Source organism: Tiliqua scincoides, chromosome 2 (genome assembly GCF_035046505.1).
Source record: "Tiliqua scincoides isolate rTilSci1 chromosome 2, rTilSci1.hap2, whole genome shotgun sequence".
NCBI classification, from domain to species: Eukaryota; Metazoa; Chordata; class Lepidosauria; order Squamata; family Scincidae; genus Tiliqua; species Tiliqua scincoides.
In genome coordinates this window covers 180,855,123-180,872,200 of record NC_089822.1, presented here as the reverse complement: position 1 = coordinate 180,872,200, position 17,078 = coordinate 180,855,123, and the positions used below count along the sequence as shown (strand labels likewise).

General features: G+C 44.4%; 1 protein-coding gene across 1 annotated transcript in view; it reads left to right on the top strand.

Moving 5' to 3' along the window:
* STK32A (serine/threonine kinase 32A) overlaps window positions 1–17,078 on the top strand; it is a 98,829-nt gene that overhangs the window by 76,661 nt on the left and 5,090 nt on the right. The window contains exons 8-12 of the mRNA XM_066617345.1: window positions 1,374–1,471; window positions 3,867–3,983; window positions 10,854–10,979; window positions 12,354–12,482; window positions 15,069–15,133. Of these exons, the coding sequence (XP_066473442.1) occupies window positions 1,374–1,471; window positions 3,867–3,983; window positions 10,854–10,979; window positions 12,354–12,482; window positions 15,069–15,133 (535 nt within the window). The remainder of the gene's footprint in view (window positions 1–1,373; window positions 1,472–3,866; window positions 3,984–10,853; window positions 10,980–12,353; window positions 12,483–15,068; window positions 15,134–17,078) is intronic.

Genomic DNA, 17,078 nt, shown 5'->3' with positions numbered 1-17,078 from the left:
GGCCAACAGAGTAGGTTGCTGACTTGATGCGACCCAGAACAGGCCTCTGGTGTCTCCTTGGAGTAAGGCTTTGAGTGCAGCAGCGTCACCAGGCTTGCACCATGCCTTCTGGAATGGCTCCGTTTTGGAGCCAGACAGTCCTGGGGTGAGCAGGAGGGCCCAGCTCAACCCACACACATGGGTAGGTCATGAACCACACTTCGGGAAACACTGACATGTACTATCTGGATAGGTGATTTTGGAGGTATGGAGGGAAGTACTTTGGCATTCTGTGCCTAGGTGTTCAGATGTAAGGTGTGCCTTCTGCCCCAATCATCGATTTTAATTTTAGAGATCAGTGGAAGGGGTTGAAACCTGAAGTACTCTAGTACATATATACATGTACATGAACAAAAATTTTAAAGGCATCTCCAGTATCTCTCCAAAAGCAAGATAGAGACAGTTACCCTGTTCAGAAGCAACTATCCTGGTCCATGTCCCCCGTCCCCACCCCCAAAAAATTGGTTTGCTGGAACAGAAACAGTTAATATACCCGCGTGCTCCTCCTCTTCTCTTCATGAGCCCAGCGACACTGAAAGCTTCCTGATTCTATAAGGTCCAAACCAGGAAACTAGGGTGAGTGCTTCTAGCAAATCGGGATAAAACCCAGCAAATCAGGTTTGATAACTTGATTTGCTGGGAACACTGAAGTCACAGTTTCCGCCTTGAGATATCCCTGGAAAAGGACATTTTTGAACTAGCTGGACATGGAAGTGAAGAAAAAGAGAAAGAGGGAAAGAATGGGGGATTGTTACTTGTTCAGGATCATGATGTCTGAAAAATGTCAAGGATTTTAACAGAACAGGTTATAGAAAATAGGGACTGTAACTGGTAAATAAAGACGGAGTATTTGCATGTAATAAAAATCTATTTTATACCATAGGAAACAAAACCAATCTTGCTGTAAGTTTCTAACCAGTGGTTCCCAAACTGTGGGTTGCAACATGATTTTTGGTGGGTTGTCAAAGGGTGATGGAAAGATCAGATAATTAATTCACTCAAGTGCTGAAGCTATTGAAAAATCAGATACTGTAGCTGCCAATTACCCTGCAAAGAGCTCAGCTCTGCAGTTTGCAGGATAGCTGCTAACCGCCCTGTAAGAAGCTGAGCTCCTGCAGTTTTGAAGCAAGTGTAAATATAGAGCGATAAAGTTTGAAGGTTTTTTTCTGGTTATTATTATTTATAAATAAAATTATTTCTTTGTAGATCTCCTTTTTTTAAAGTCTGGTAAACCTAAGTGGGTCCCAATAGTGTCATTTTGAATAAATGGTGCTAAAAAGTTTGGGAAACCCTATTCTAACCAATAGGAAATCACAAATTTCTCTGTTTTTCAGCACCTGAGATGTTCAGTCCCACAAAACCTGTTGGCTATTCCTATGCTGTCGACTGGTGGTCATTAGGCATTACAGCCTATGAACTTCTGAGAGGCCGGGTAATATACAGTTAATTCACATATGTCTGAACATCATTAAAATTCTAGAGAGAATGACACAAGTCTAAAAAGAAAATTATCTAACTGATTAAATGTGAATGCCTAAGGTGGAGTTGTCATAAGGTTTGTCAGGAGTCCAGCTATTGCTAGAAACAAAATCTATTTAAAAAGACATTTTGCAATTGCAGAATGATTCTATAGCTTGCAGAAGGAATGCACTGCTATGTGTGAATTAGAAATCCAACACATTTTCATGCTCCAGCATGCCCTGCTGATAGATGGCAATGTTATTTGCAAAGTTTGCTTTACATTGTATGTAGGTGGCAGCAAGGGATGCGAAAAAAGAAATGAGAAGCATGTGGGTATAAATGTCAAGAAAACAGTCAAAACTTATTTAGCTACATCAGAAGCAAAAAACGTGCCAGATTGGCCCATTAGATAATGATGGAATAAACAAGAAGGTTAAAGATCGTAGAGAGATTGCAGAGAAGCTGATGAGTTCTTTGCAGGGACGTACCGGAGTGACTGCACCGAGTCGCGAAGCGAGTCTCGGGTCTCTGCCTCCCTTGACTCAAATTGCCGCAAGTCATAAAGGGCAGCCGTCACAATTAATCCTGAGCCTTTTAAAGAGTCATTTTGACTCGAGCCCAAGTATGTAGAAGCATCTTACTCTAGAATATTTACATTGCTTTTTTGGGTGATCTGTGCCCTCTGGCTATAGTCCTACAAAGCCGCATGTGTGGATATGGGAGCTGTACAGTTGGAGATATTGGAGTAGACTTCCTGCAGCTATCATCTGGCACTGCCTGCAAGCTGGTTCTAAATTGCCTGCCTGATCAACTGCAGCAAAAGCCATCAGGACAGCTCTGGCTGTACATAAATTGAATTCCTGCCTATCCATATTGCTGTCCAGTGTTATTACCTTTTCTTTTCTTTCAGTCCTTTTTTCTTTTTTACATTTGGGTGGCTTATATTTTTTGTTATTAGTATAAATAATTTATACTCTAAATAAGGATGCTTTAGATTTTTGTTAGGACTACTTATATACCGCTTTTTAACCGAGAGGTTCACAAAATGGTTGGGGGTCCGTGCCAGTATGCAGACCCCTTCCGTGGCTGCTCAGTGCAGGCACTGCAACACCACTTCCAGGTGTTCAGCAATAACGTTAACACCAAAGGTCCGCATTGCTTAGCCACACTGAGCCCGCTCAGCCCTCAGCCGCACACCTGAGAGTGTATAGTGGCTTCCCTGTTCTCAATGAACTCGCAATATTTAAAAAAAATATATGCATGAGAAACACCAGCAAGCATCTATGAATTAAGTTACTTCTGCCCAATGTTGCATATAGGCAACAGGGATCAAATGTGTACAGCTGTGGTCTGGACAGAAATGCTTTAATTAGGCTCTTGATGAGGTCATTAGCTGAAGTGGGAGAGTTGCAAAATGAATGATCCTGAAACCAGCAACACACATGCATGGGATACTGGTAGGCCTTACAGAGTCCCAAAGCTTTGGCATAGTGTGTAAAGTTAAGCCCTGTGGTACATTTATAACCCCTCATGTCTTTGTTCTTTATCTTTCTGACTCCATACGGTACTCAGAACCACAATCGCAGTTCTTTCTGACCAGGAGTATCCTCCCAGGCTGTGAGGTGGCTACTCCTGGGCTGTGAGTTGGCCACTTATGATCTTGAGGCTGCCTTAAAATATCCTCTGTCTTCAATGTATTGTGATGGCTGCCGGGTCAGTCACGTACAGCAGGCGATGTTTCTATAATGTATGTAACGTGACTGGACAATTATTCATACCGAGAGACCCTTTGCAACATTTTAAGATTTGATTAAATGACACTTCCGTGATCTAATGGATCTGTTATGCTATTTTTATCTCCTGGGATAAAAGGCATCTGTCTGTCAGTTTGTAGACTTAACTTGTGTCACTCCAACTCCAGAAATAAACAGGAAATACAATGCTTAAATATTTCAGGGAATATGAAAAGGATTAAAAAACAACAACAAGCAAGCTGCAAATTGTTTTCCCGTGAACTCAGATGTACAAGTGAAATTCCAATTGGATTACAGTGCAAAGCCTTGATCTCTCCCCTTTGCTTACATTTTTACTTTTTAATGTAGTTTTCTTGATGTTGCTATTGACTTCAGCTGAGATAGGCCCCCCAGTGATAGTTGTTCAGTGTTTCAGCTGAAAACAGTGGAACCTTGGGCAAGGGAGTCAGAGCATGGACTCTGTAGCATAGATAGCACAGTGTCTGTTTAAAAGACGCTTCCTTTAAAAGCAAAAAAAAAAAAAAAAAAAGTCTGAAAGAGATTATTTGATTTTTGGAATTGCTTGATGAAGGATTTGTTTCAGAATTGTTTCTTTGCATTTTCTCCCCACAGAGGCCGTATCACATTCGCTCCAGCACAGCTGCAAATGAAATTGCCCATGTATTCAAGACAGCCACAGTAATGTACCCTGCTGCTTGGTCAAAGGATATGGTGTCATTAATTGAAAAGGTGAGTGCACTTTAAGAATGGTTTCACTCCAAAGAAGGGAAAGCTGAACGGGGGGCCAGTAAGGCTAGAGTGAGACCTTACATACGATGCAAGGCTACCATTGAAAGCAGCAGCTCCACATCTCTTTCTCTCTTTCCCAGTAATCTCTCTTTATAAAGTGTGTGTGTGTGTGTGTGTGTGTGTGTGTGTGTGTGTTTAAAGAGGGTCAACAGAGCTGGGAGACACAGTTCCTATACTCTTGGATGACAGTGTGATTGCCCAGTACCAGTCAGGGGCTCTCTGCCTTCTGTGACCGTAACAGATCAGGCTGCCCTGTCCTCCCTCTCTGACTGTTTTAGATAACACCACAGATGTTGGAGGGGAAGGGGAGGCGTGCATCATACGGGGTACCAAAACAGCAGCAGGCATTGCAGCTTCTACAACCTGGGCTACACAGGCCATATTGGTATGATCTTTGCACAAATATTTAGTCTCCTCTCCCCACCCAACAACAAAACAAAATCCATAGCATGTCTTCTGAGTGTTTTGTGAGTCAAAACCTCAAATCTACAAGCATATTAGGTGTTTTCCAGAATTTGGCATCATGTACAGTTCATGGGATCAAGCACAGGGGAAAAATTCTGTAGATCCTGGGGTCATAAATGCATTGGATGTGTTTAGAACCTTGTCCAGTGGACCTTGGTGTGAGACCTAGTAATGCAGATTGCTGAAAGCATCAAGGAGATGGCATTGCCCCAAAAAGCAACTGGGAAAGCCTGTGACTACAGTGTAAGCAGGAGAAGCACCTATTTTTGTCCTGATTTTGAATATAACATACTCCAAGAATTTGAAATTGACCTGAATAAACAGTAATATTGCAACATTTATGTCAACTTTCTTTTTATTTTTATATTGCCATTTAACATTTTTTTACTCTGTACCATGACATTCTTTAACCTCATAGCCCCTTTTGTTCCTTGCTGAATTAATGATGTAGTGTCACCATTATTTAAATTTTCACTTTGCCCATTTGCACCTGTTTTAGCAGCTGTATGTATTATAGATGAGACCAACTGGGGATGTCAAGTTTTGTCCTGACTCTTATGTCTCCAGTGAATTTCATAAGTAAAGGTTCATTGCATTTGATCAGACACAGTAGTTTCCACATATGAAGAAAAAAGCCCCTTGGAGCTTCTCTGCTGAGGGTTGTTTGATGTGTGCTTGTTCTTAATGCATTTAGTGTCCAAAGTGCAAGACAGAATAGAAATCAGATGTATACATCAAATGCAACCAGTGTAGGGTTTTAAAATATATATATATATCTTGATGTATATTATATAACACCATATAACATCACAGATTCCGAACTCCTCCAAGGGAATTGGTAACACTGTAAGTTCTTGCAGGGATAGGGTGGGAGTGGGAGGTGACCCCAACAGTGCCGCAGTGATTGCAGCACCGTGGGGACCCAGGGGCAGTTTACTGTACCTGGCAGTGTCCGGAAGCCTCTTAGATAGTCCTGGAGGCTCGCAGCCCCTTCTGTGACCCTTCACGTGGTTGCACTGAGCTCCAATCTGTGATTGGTGCTCAGTGCAGCAGCGTGGAGGGTCGCAGAGGGGTCTACGAGACTCCAGGAGGCTTCTGGATGCCCCCAGGTAAAATGCCCCTGTGTCCCCACGGTGCTGCGACTGCTGAAATGCCTTTGGGGCACCTGTTCCTGGGCCACTCCCCTGAAGGGGGAATGGCCCATTTCCAATTCCCCTGGTGGGTTGTGACCCACCAGTTTGGGAACCGCTGATATAGCAGATATGAAGAAAAATCGATTAACAGCCTGATCCTAACAAGCACTGGTGCAGGGGGACCACATGACCCATACTGTATCCAGTGCTGGGAAACAGCAAGCTGGAGGTCTCTTTGGGGTAAAGGAACATTTGTTCCCAACCTGTGTAATGGGGCTACTTGGGACTTCACCAGCTAAATAGCTGGCTAATAATGGTTGGCAACCTTCAATCTCGAAAGACTGTGGTACAAGCCTACAGCACCCGGTATTCCCAGACAGTCTCCCATCCAAGTGCTAACCAGGCCTGACCGTGCTTAGCTTATGAGATCGGGCATGTGCAGGGTAACAGAAACAGTGCAAATAGCTGGCGCCAGTCCAGGAAGCCCTGTGTTGGCTTTCAAGCCTGGGAGGGGTATAGGATACAGCACCACTGATCCTGAACCATCCCCTCCCTGCCCTGTTACAACCCCTCCCCATCCTTCCCTCCCCCACCTCAGTGCTGCCTGGCAGGAGCTTACCTGCCCCTTCCAGTGTAGCATCTGAATTCATCACCAATGGGACAGTGCTGGACTTCTTGCTAGTGCAGCCTACTCAGCAGGTGCTGCAAACGTACTTTATAGCATGTTTCTAACATCCTAGGGTGCTGCAGTGGCTGCTGCCCCTGTGTAAGGTAAAATTTGGATTGTGGTGTAAGTGTCACGCATGAAAAAAGCACATAGAGGTTCACAAATGTAAGGGAATTTCAGGAGTCTTTATAAAATGTATCAGTGTGGTTCATTGCAGGCACACTAATCCAATAAGCAGTATTCATGCATAGAAAGAGACCTTTATAGGCAGCTGCTGGGGGCAAGGATGCATATTTAGGTGTGCATCTGTAACCACATCATGATGCTAGTCCAGGCTTCATTGAACTGGCTGGATGTGTTTTCATGCAGATGGCTCTCAGCCATCCTCACTGGCAGCCACTGTTGCACGTGACTGGCTGTGTACGACTGCAGCTGAATTGGAAACCAGAACTCAGTGCAAACTAAAAATGAATTGTGTTTTATGTCAGCACTGCAGCCCACGTAGCAGTTATGTCTTAACTAGATGCCTTTGGCATCTTGAATGAATGTTAGTCACTCTTATTGTCACCCTAACCTAAGATGGGTGGTCTTCAAGTCATTATAGTCAACGAGGAAGCAATCTTATGTTGCTTGTGGTGCTGGGTACCAAAAAAGTGAGCAATTTTGCAACACCAACTATTGAAGAGAATCCCTTTGCAATCATGTGGGCACCCTTTGCATGAAGGATCAGCAGTGATAGTATTCAAACCAAGCACGCATTCTGTTGCCCAGGTATCCTCCCACAAACGCATGCGACACGAAGGCTTGGTTGAAAACAGGGCCATAATTTGTTGAATTACAAAACTGAGCAGCGATTGGTATAAATGCAGCAGGCCCTGATTAAACTCCATCCCCTTCAGTGCGAGCCCTTAACTAGAAGGAGGCAGTTGCCTGTCTGAACCCTCCCTTGGGCCCCGCATGCACAACTGGAGACTTTTTTTGGGTCGTATCAGATATGCAGATGCTAAGCAGGGCTTCCTGATTAGATCACTAAAGAAGACAACAGACAGCCCATTCAAATCAATTGCACTGCAGTGCATTGCAATCTCTATTCAAAGTTTTGGCTCAGATCTCTCCAGCTGTAAAAAACATTAAACCACAGATCTTCAGAGAACAGCTCCCCCACTAAGGCATTATTATTATTAAGAATGTGTTATTTTTATTTGTTATAGGAATTTTTATTATTAAGAATTTGTATACCGCTTTTCAACAAAAAACTGGTTGAAACAAAATTAATTAAATGGCTCCTTGTCCCAAAAGGGCTCACAATCTAAATTGATGCAGATGAACACCAGCAACACCTACTAGAAAAGAAACACTGTGCTGGGAAGAACATTTACTTTCCCCTGCTAGACCTAAGAGGAGCACCACTTGGAAATGTGCCTCTTTGTCCAGTTAGCAGGGTACATGATGTAGCCCTTACAATACTATGCTCTATGTTTGGGAATGAAATGGGTTCCACCCACACTTTTTGTAATGAATAAAGGAATTTATCATAACAGTTAGATAGCAATCTCATCCTGCGCTGGAAAGAGCAATTCAAGAGGCTTGCGCTGTATCCAGCACAGGATAGGGGCCCAAAGCAACTCAGCCAGAGGCAAGAAGAAACTTTTCCCCTTATCTCCAGGTAAGGCAGCCTCGCCTCATAGGTCTCCTTGGACTTGCGCCACCTCCAGAGGTGGCATAAGTCCAAGGAGAGTGGAGCGGCTTGAAACCATTCCAAACTCCCTGGGAACGGGGATTGGGATCCAGCATAACTACCAGATCCCAGCCCCGCCTCCCACTCCCCGCCCGCCTGCCCCCAGGGCCGCCCACCATCTGCCCTCCCCCTGCCCAGGAACGCCTCCCTCCCGTCTCCTCCCCACCCACCCCAGAGCCTTGCATCAGCCTAGCCAGGGCGACGAAAGGCTTGCCTCAGAAGCTGCCACGGAGGCTGGATTCGGCCTCCATGTGCCAGCGCACCTCTGTGCACCGGCGCAGCTTACTCCCAACTTGCACCAGCTCATGTCGTTCTCTGGATTGTGCCCTTTGTGTGTAAACTGCTTTGTGAACTTTTTCTTGAAAAGCGGTATATAAATACTGTTAACCAGTTGCTCTCAATCTTTTAGCACCAGGACCCACTTTTTAGAATAAGAATCAGTCAGGACCCACCATAAGTGATGCTATGACCGGAAGTGACATCATCAAGCAGGAAAATTTTAAAGAATCCTAGGCTGCAATCCTACCCACACTTACTCAGGAGTAAGCCCCATTGTTAAAAGCATGTACCTTTGCATGTGTTCAAAGTACAGATCTGCATCATTTCCCCAAATGCAATCACATACTATGGTAGCATGAAGTCTAAATATTAAAAATAAAATATTGAAATGAATGGGGACCCACCTGAAATTGGCTCACAACCCACCTAATGGGTCCTGACCCACAGTTTGAGAAACACTGCTGTTAACGATGATAATAATACTAATAGGACACGTTGGACAGTTCAAACACAGCAGATACCTGAAGGATGTTTGGTGTAACTTACCAGGAAGAAAAAGTCGAGTAAAGTACTGCTAAAACATTTTTCAGTCGAATAAACCTGTCGTGGAAAAGTCATTTGCAATGAGGGAAATTTGGTTTCTGTAGCCAGTCATGGATGGTGTGATGTATGGGAACAAGAGGAAAGATTGATGGTTCTGTGGTGGCAGTGATTTCTGGCTAGCACAAATTAAATTGCTTGGCTTCTGGAACAATTGTAGCGGTCTGCTGCTGTACCTGCATTGGTCTGTAACGCCAAGTGTTATGAGGAAGTAGAAAGCAGATGTATATTTCATTGTCAAAAGCTGGTTCCTAAACTGTGTTGAAACCAGGCTACTTCTAAAGTTGTTTTCCTGTTGGAAAGTTCTCCAAACAACTATCTTCACCGCCTTTTCCTGCTCGTATTTGCATTTTTCCTCTCATCAAAAATAACACAGCTGAAATCATCAAAAAGCACGATTAAACTATAGAACAAAAACATGAGCCAAATGACATGTGGCATAGAATACGACATTATGTAGGCGGCCTGATTTGTATAATTAAGAGGGAGCAGTGGCCTTGGCTCAGAGGGAGAGTTCATGTTCCATGCATACAGAAGGTCCCAGGTTTAATCTCTGAGTACTGCTGGGAGAGACCCCTCTCTGAGTTTTGCTGTCATCCATTATTAACAGTTCTGAGCTAGGTGACCATGTCAACTTCCTATGTACCTGTGAGTTTTCTCCCAAGTAGTTCAGATGAAGACCATAGCATGGAGGTAGAGGGTATTTAAGTCCTGTTCCAGTTTCCTGCCATCTTCTCTCTTCAAGCTAAGTAACATATACGACTTTGTAATCCCCCAATGTGCTATTGAATACAATTGCTGTACCCCGTCTGATAACTTAATTGGGCTTGATACATCCCAATTGATGTCTGCAAAATTAAGTTGTAATTAAGAAAAATCTGACTGTACAAATTCCCCATTTGTCTTTTTAACGTTTTCCTTATTTTTCAAAACCATCATTAAGTCCTCATTAGATTAAGTCCTCATTAAATGGTAATTAGTGTTCTTAGATAGCACTTTGACTGGGTAACTATGTACTCCTGGAAAATCTATTAACTTTTCAAAAAACAATAAAAGATGAGGGTTCCTTGTACGTCATGCTGGAGTACTTCGCTTTCAGCAATACACTGGAGCTGGTGGATTTTGTATCACATTCTCTGGGTAGAATCTGTAATCTGTTGCTGCTTCCTAAACTCATTGGAGATACTCACATGTGGGCCCTTATCCAGCTCAAGGTAGTCATGCTCAAAACGAATAGAACAAGTTAGTCCTGAGTAAATAAAGATTCACTACTTTCAATCTGGAATTAAGGCAGTGGTTCTCAAACTGGGGCGTTGCGATGCCCCAGCCAGAGAGCCCTGTCCTCTGCCCCTTTAAGAGGTGGGGAGGGGGGAAGGCAGCGACATGATCCACAGGATCGTGCCACTTTGGAATGGCACATGGGCTTGATGCCACTTACCAGAGCCTGCAGCAGTCTCCTGGGGTGCTGGGAGCCCCCGTGCCAACCTCTGCAGGACTCTCCATGCTGCAGTCAGTAAAAATTGTGATTGCAACCACTAACGGTTTTGTGAATGCAAAACCGGAAGTGGTCATGATCACAATTTTGAGGGTCTCCGTGGTGTGAGACTGCTGAGGGAGCTCCCTGCACCTATGGAAGTCTGCTGTAGGCTCTGGTAAGTGGCAGCAAGCCCCTGTGCCCTTCCAAAGTAGCACAATCCAATAGATCATGTCACTGCCTTCCCCCCTGCCCCCCCCCGCACACACTTACTGCAGCTCAAGCTTTCCCAGAGAGTTTGAGAACCACTGAATTAAGGGATTCATGGTCACCACAAACTTCGGCTGTACAGATTATTCAAGGCTCTATTTAGGTAAACATTTTGCAGTAAACATCTTTGCTTGCTCTCTTGTTCTGTTCTAATATGTATCACATTTACAATTCTCATTTCTAGTTAATGGAGATCAATGCAGAGGAACGGTTTTCTCAGTTGACTGATATCCAAGAGTTTCCTTATCTGGCAGATATCAACTGGGATGCAGTTCTGCAAAAGAGAATATCCCCTGGATTCCTTCCTACCGTAAGACAATTGATTACAATTTTTTAAAAACATTCAGAAGTCATAGCTGATGACGACAACCTTGTGTAGTCGTCCTTTAGTAATATACCTTTCAGGATATATTGGTGAGAATGCTATATACCAGGTAGGAGAGCTTATGGGGAACACAAAACATCTGAAGAGAATTAGCAATAGAGAAGTTGAGTAATTTCTGATGAAAATGATTCAGCAAGTACTTTTGCTGTGGTAGGTGTCATGTTAAGGGGAAAGCTCTCTGCTGGTCTGGAACACTGTAAGCCAGGGCTTTTCAAACTGGGACGTCACAACACCCCAGCCTGTGGGCCCTGGCCCATTTCCCCTTAAGGGGCGGGGGCAGCCTGGAGGCAGGAAGGAGACAGCAGCATGATCCCCAGGATCACACCGCTCAGGCAGGCTGCAGGGGCTTGGCTTCACTTACCCAAGCCTCCTGCAGCCTCCTGGGGGTGCAGGGAGCCCTGCACGACCTTCTGCAGGGCTCCCTGCAGCTTTGAAAGCGGAGCGATTGCGCTTCGCCTCCACTAAAGTGGAAGTGGAGCATGATCTCTCTGCTTTCACTTCTGAAGCTGTGGGGAGCCCTGCAGAAGATCATGCAGGGCTCCCCATACTTCCTGGAGGCTGCAGGAGGCTTGTGTAAGTGGACTCAATCCCCTGCAGCCCCCCTGAGCTGAGCGATCCCCAGGGTCGCACCGCTGCCTTCCCCCCACCCCCGCAAGAACTTAGAGCGGCTCAAACTCTCCCTGAGGGTTTGAAAACTGCTGCTGTAAACCATTTCTGCCCAACATTGCATATACGTAAGTGTGGGCCATGCAAAAATGTGTTAAGGCAGTGGTTTTCAAACTGGGGCGTCACAACGCTCCAGCCCGAGGGCCCTGGTCTCTGCCCCCTTAAGCGGCGGGGCAGCGAGGAGGCAGGGAGAAGGCAGCAGGGACTGCAGGGACTGGGATGCACTTACCAGTCCCTGCAGCAGCCATTCTGGGGTACGGGGAGCCCTGTGCAAGCATCTGCAGGGCTCCCCAGCCTTCCAAAAGTGAAAGTGAAGCGATTGCGCTCCACTTCTGGTTTTGTGAAGGTGGGGTGCGATTGCTCCACTTTCACTTCTGACGAGCTGGGGAGCCCTGCAGATGCTCGCACAGGGCTCCCCGCACCCCAGGAAGGCTGCTGCAGGGACTGGTGAGTGCATCCCAGTCCCTGCAGCCCCCTGAGTGACACGATCCTGGGGATCACTTCGCTGTCTCCCCCCCACTCCTGCAAGAACTTACAGCGGTGCAAACTCTCCCTGAGAGTTTAAAAACTGCTGGGTTAAGACCATCTTCCATGCAGGTCTGTTTGGAATGACCTCTCTCTCCCCCTTCATAGCAAGGCAAATTGAACTGTGACCCAACCTTTGAACTGGAAGAAATGATCCTGGAGTCCAAGCCGCTTCATAAGAAAAAGAAACGTCTGGCTAAGAAGGAGAAGGAAAGCAGCAAAAATGATTCCATGGAGGTGAGAAACAGACCACTGCATTGCGATTGTTGTCTAATATTGCACTCAAGGAAATTCCCCTTTTGCAAATACTAATGGTTCTGTGGCTGATTAGAGTTCCAACACCTTGACATTTTCTGGAGCTATCAGTTGCCCCATGGGTTCCCAAAGGTAGAAGCTGTAAACCCTTGTTTCTTTCCTAAACATCACCCAGTTATGCTGTTCTGGTGGTAAGGCAAGCAAACATCAGCACTTTCTCTACACCAATTCAGGGTGAAAGAGGAGGAACTTTTGTGTGCTTGGCAGCCAGGCATATGAATGCCATTTTAGTGGGAGAGTTGCTCATAAGGAAACCCAGAAGTGGAGGTGTGGTCCGCACCAGCTACTCCAGGGGCATACCCTGGAAACAAGTAGCTGATTGGGAAGAAGTCGGAGTTCAGTTCAGTGGAAGATCATGTGCTTTGTATGCAGAAGGGTCCAGGTTCATAAGAATGTAAGAACAGCCCCACTGGATCAGGCCATAGGCTCATCTAGTCCAGCTTCCTGTATCTCACAGCAGCCCACCAAATGCCCCAGGGAGCACACCTGATAACAAGAGACCTGCATCCTGCTGCCCTCCCTTGCATTGGCATTCTGACAAAGCCCATTTCTAAAATCAGGAGGTTGCACATGCACATCATGGCTTCTAACCCATTATGGATTTTTCCTCCAGAAATTTGTCCAATCGCCTTTTAAAGGTATCTAGGCCAGATGCCATCATCACATCCTGAGGCAAGGAGTTCCACAGACCAACCACACGCTGAGTAAAGAAATATTTTTTTTGTCTGTCCTAACTCTCCCAACACTCAATTTTAGTGGATGTCCCCTGGTTCTGGTGTTATGTGAGAGTATAAAGAGCATCTCTCTATCCACTCTGTCCTTCCCATGCATAATTTTGTATGTCTCAATCATATCCCCCTTCAGGCGCTTCCTTTCTAGGCTGAAGAGGCCCAAAGGCTGTAGCCTTTCCTCATAAGGAAGGTGCCCCAGCCCAGTAATCTTCTTAGTCACTCTCTTTTGCACCTTATCCATTTCCACTATGTTCTTTTTGAGATGTGGAGACTAGAACTGGACAAAATTCAATTCCCAACATTTCCAGGTAACATTTCCAGAGAAAAAATTCCTGCCTGAAACCCTGAAGAGCTGGCTGCCCGTATGTTGATAGTCCTGATCTAGAGGGTGTCACACAGTATAAGGCAGCTTTCTGTGTACTGTCTACAAATTCAGAACCTTCCATAGCAACAAAGTGCAGTTTGGGTTACTGGCTCTAAGCTGGTATGATGCAGTGATACTTAAACAGTTCTGGAGCCTCACGTTCTTGCTCATTCTTTTCAGAGAAAATCTGTTGCTTTCTACCTTGCTGAGAAAAGGTGAATGGAAACTGAACGACTGCTGGTGGCACTGTGGAGTTAGCCTGCCAAAAAGTAGCCTGGCTCTTGAATTACCAGTTCTTAAATCATTAATTTGTCCTTGAGCTAGGTTGATTTTAAAGGTTAGGTTGTATTTTGCTCCTGACTAGAAGTGCCACTCACCTTTGCTTGCAGCTGGTTTACCTCAGGCTTTTGGTGAACTACAATAAATTAATTCAGCAGAGTCATTTTGTCTTTCCAGAGATGAGGGGGGAGTGCACACATATACACACAACACTCCTGGTTTTTGTTTGATTTTTATTAGGAATCTTCTCCTAAGAACTAAAGATAGGATACAGGAGTGATTCACAGTAGACGTGGATTTGTACAAAAATGGAAGCACAAGCGATGTGTAGTCTGGCGCTTAGAGACACTGGCTAAATAAAAACAACCATCTACCTGTTTTCTCTATTGCCTTGATAAGGATTTCACTACTCTCCTCCTTCCCCAGTTTTTATTCAGGTAGACAACTGTGGTAAAACAATCCTTACCACTTGACAAAACAGAAGAGTTGTGTTTATCAACTGGTTATATGAACCTTGTTGTAATTAGCCAATGGGTAAATGGTTATCCGTGTTCACACTTCACACATTGCATTGGGATAAAAAAAAAATAGTCAAATTTTATGAAGATATTCTTGAGGCTTTCCACTTTCCAAGCATTTTCCTTTAAGAGAATTCACTTGTAAAACGTTGTCTTTACCTTGACCCTATTTCTTGAAGATGTCCAATCTTTAACTCTGTTAGGGTGCAATCCTAACCCCTTATGTCAGGGTTTTCTAGCACTGGCATAGCGGTGCCAAGGGGGCATGTGCTGCATCCTGAAGTTGGGTATCACTCATGGAGGCCTCCTCAAAGTAAGGGAATGTTACCCTTACCTCAGAGCTGCATTGCCCTTAAGTCAGTGGTAGGAAGCACTGACATAAGGGGTTAGGATTGCGCCCATAATGTTCTATGCTAGGATGTAAAACACATCAAGTATATTTTAGAAACTTTGGATTATCAACTATTGGGGGAAATAGTTTAGAAAAATAGTGTATTGTTTACATTGCTTTTGCATAACCTAGTAAAATCTGTGCTGTGTTGGCTTTAATGCATTCTTAAGTAATAAGTTACAGTGAAACTGTCTCCTCACTTGTCTGTTAATTCTACAATGACAGGCCTGTCAACTTCAGAAACACCTGGATACACTCCAAAAGGACTTCATCATTTTCAACAGAGAAAAGTAAGTATTGGCCCGAAGAAGTAGCCTTTATCTTGGCAAATGTGCAACTGCATGTCAGTAAGCATCTTTAGATATAACAAAGTCTGATTAGTGCTTCTCAAATAATAAAGTGAATTTGGCACGAAATCCATAGGAAAGTACTGAAGGTTAGGCAAGGTTCATAGATTGTGTCATTAGGCTGCTGCTCAAACTCATGCATTTTAAAGCCCACACTTGCCAATTCCCCTGAGGTAAGTAATCCCACTGAATTCAAATTGTGAGAACCTTTCAAGTACTTCGGGAGAGCATGAATGCATTTGGTTTGTAACTCTCTTCTACTTTATTTCCATTAACAAAAAAAACAGTGCACTGACATAGGGCGCAATCCTAACCCCTTATGTCAGTGCTTTCCAGCACTGGCATAGTGGTGCCAATGGGGCATGTGCTGCATCCTGCAGTTGGGTGTCACTCATGGAGGCCTCATCAAAGTAAGGGAATGTTTGTTCCCTCACCTCAGAGCTGCATTGCCCTTATGTCAGTGCTGAAAAGGGGTTAGGATTGCACCCACAATTAAATAAAGAATGGGTTTTCAGCCTAGGCCAATAATGGAGTAGATGTTATATTAGTAGAACTAATTTGTTCATTAGATAGCTCACCAGTGTTGAGCAGCCCACCCCCTGCATCATCTTGAACCCCATCACTGCACAGTCAGCCCTTCAAAGTGACGGGTTAGATCTTCCTTTAGATTAATCCAGTGGTACTCAAACTTTTCTGGCCAGTGGCTCCCTTGACCCCCATGGCTGTTGGCCATGACTCGCCATCATGTTCCTGACGGCTGGAAGTGACATCATTAAACAGGAAGTGGCCAGAAATATTAACTATATTAATATTAATCATATTAATCATATCATTAATTAAATGCAGATCTTAAAAATATATTATTAATACACAGCAATATACATGCTTTATAAATGATCAGCTGCTGATCACTGTTGGAGACCGGATGCTGGAGTAGATAGATTTTGTCTGGTCCAGGAAGACTCATTTTTTTAACTTTGTAAGCATACCAGTAGAATTGTTTTATCAAATGAACTTTGTGAACAACCAGTCTGACCAACATTACACACACACACCCCTGTGGACCCCAGTCCAACTAGTCATTTCTCCCATTCTCCTTGGATAGGATTGAACCCTTTATTAATTTAATTAAATCAAGTTTTTCCAACAGCTGGTGGGGAAAACAAAAATAGACCATGAAAATATATCAGAGCTGATAAGGGTTTGGTTAGGAAGCTGATTTGTCTCCTATACTAGGAGATGCACAGCTCAAGCCTATGAATGTCTACTCAGAAGTAAGTCCCATTAGAGTCAATGGGGCTTACTCCCAGGAAAGTGTGGATAGGATTGGGCTGGCAATCACTTAATCAATGGCTGATAAGTATTCCCTTCAAATAGCAAGATTCATCACTTTAAAAATATAGCCTTTCCTCTTCAATCAAACAAGAAGATTAATAAATCACTTTAAAAACAGTACCCTTTTTCTGCTCCGGGCCAAGTAAAGTGTGTGCTTGTCTCTCCCCTCCCCCCTTTGCCAACTGCATGGAAACAACTTTAAGACCCCTGGGAAGTGTTTTATTTGGGGAGGGGGAGGAAATCTGGAAGGTTTGGAGATTGAAAGGGGGGAGTGGAAGAGGGAGGGGGTTGAAAAGATAGATTTCACTTTGATGAGAAGCAATCCCAGGCTAGGAACTAGGAACCAACCAGACAAGGATCAGTGAGGGTTAAGGACTGCAAGCTGAGCATGCTCAGTACTTGCCAGATGGGGGTTGGAGTCGAAGAGCTTTAGAAACAACATGCAGTGAACACAGAAGGCAGCAGCCTCGGAGTGGAGGGAGAAGAGGGCGGGGCAGCAGCAGCCACTCTCACAGCTGAGCAACTCCCATTTCTTCTACTTAAAAAAAAAAGT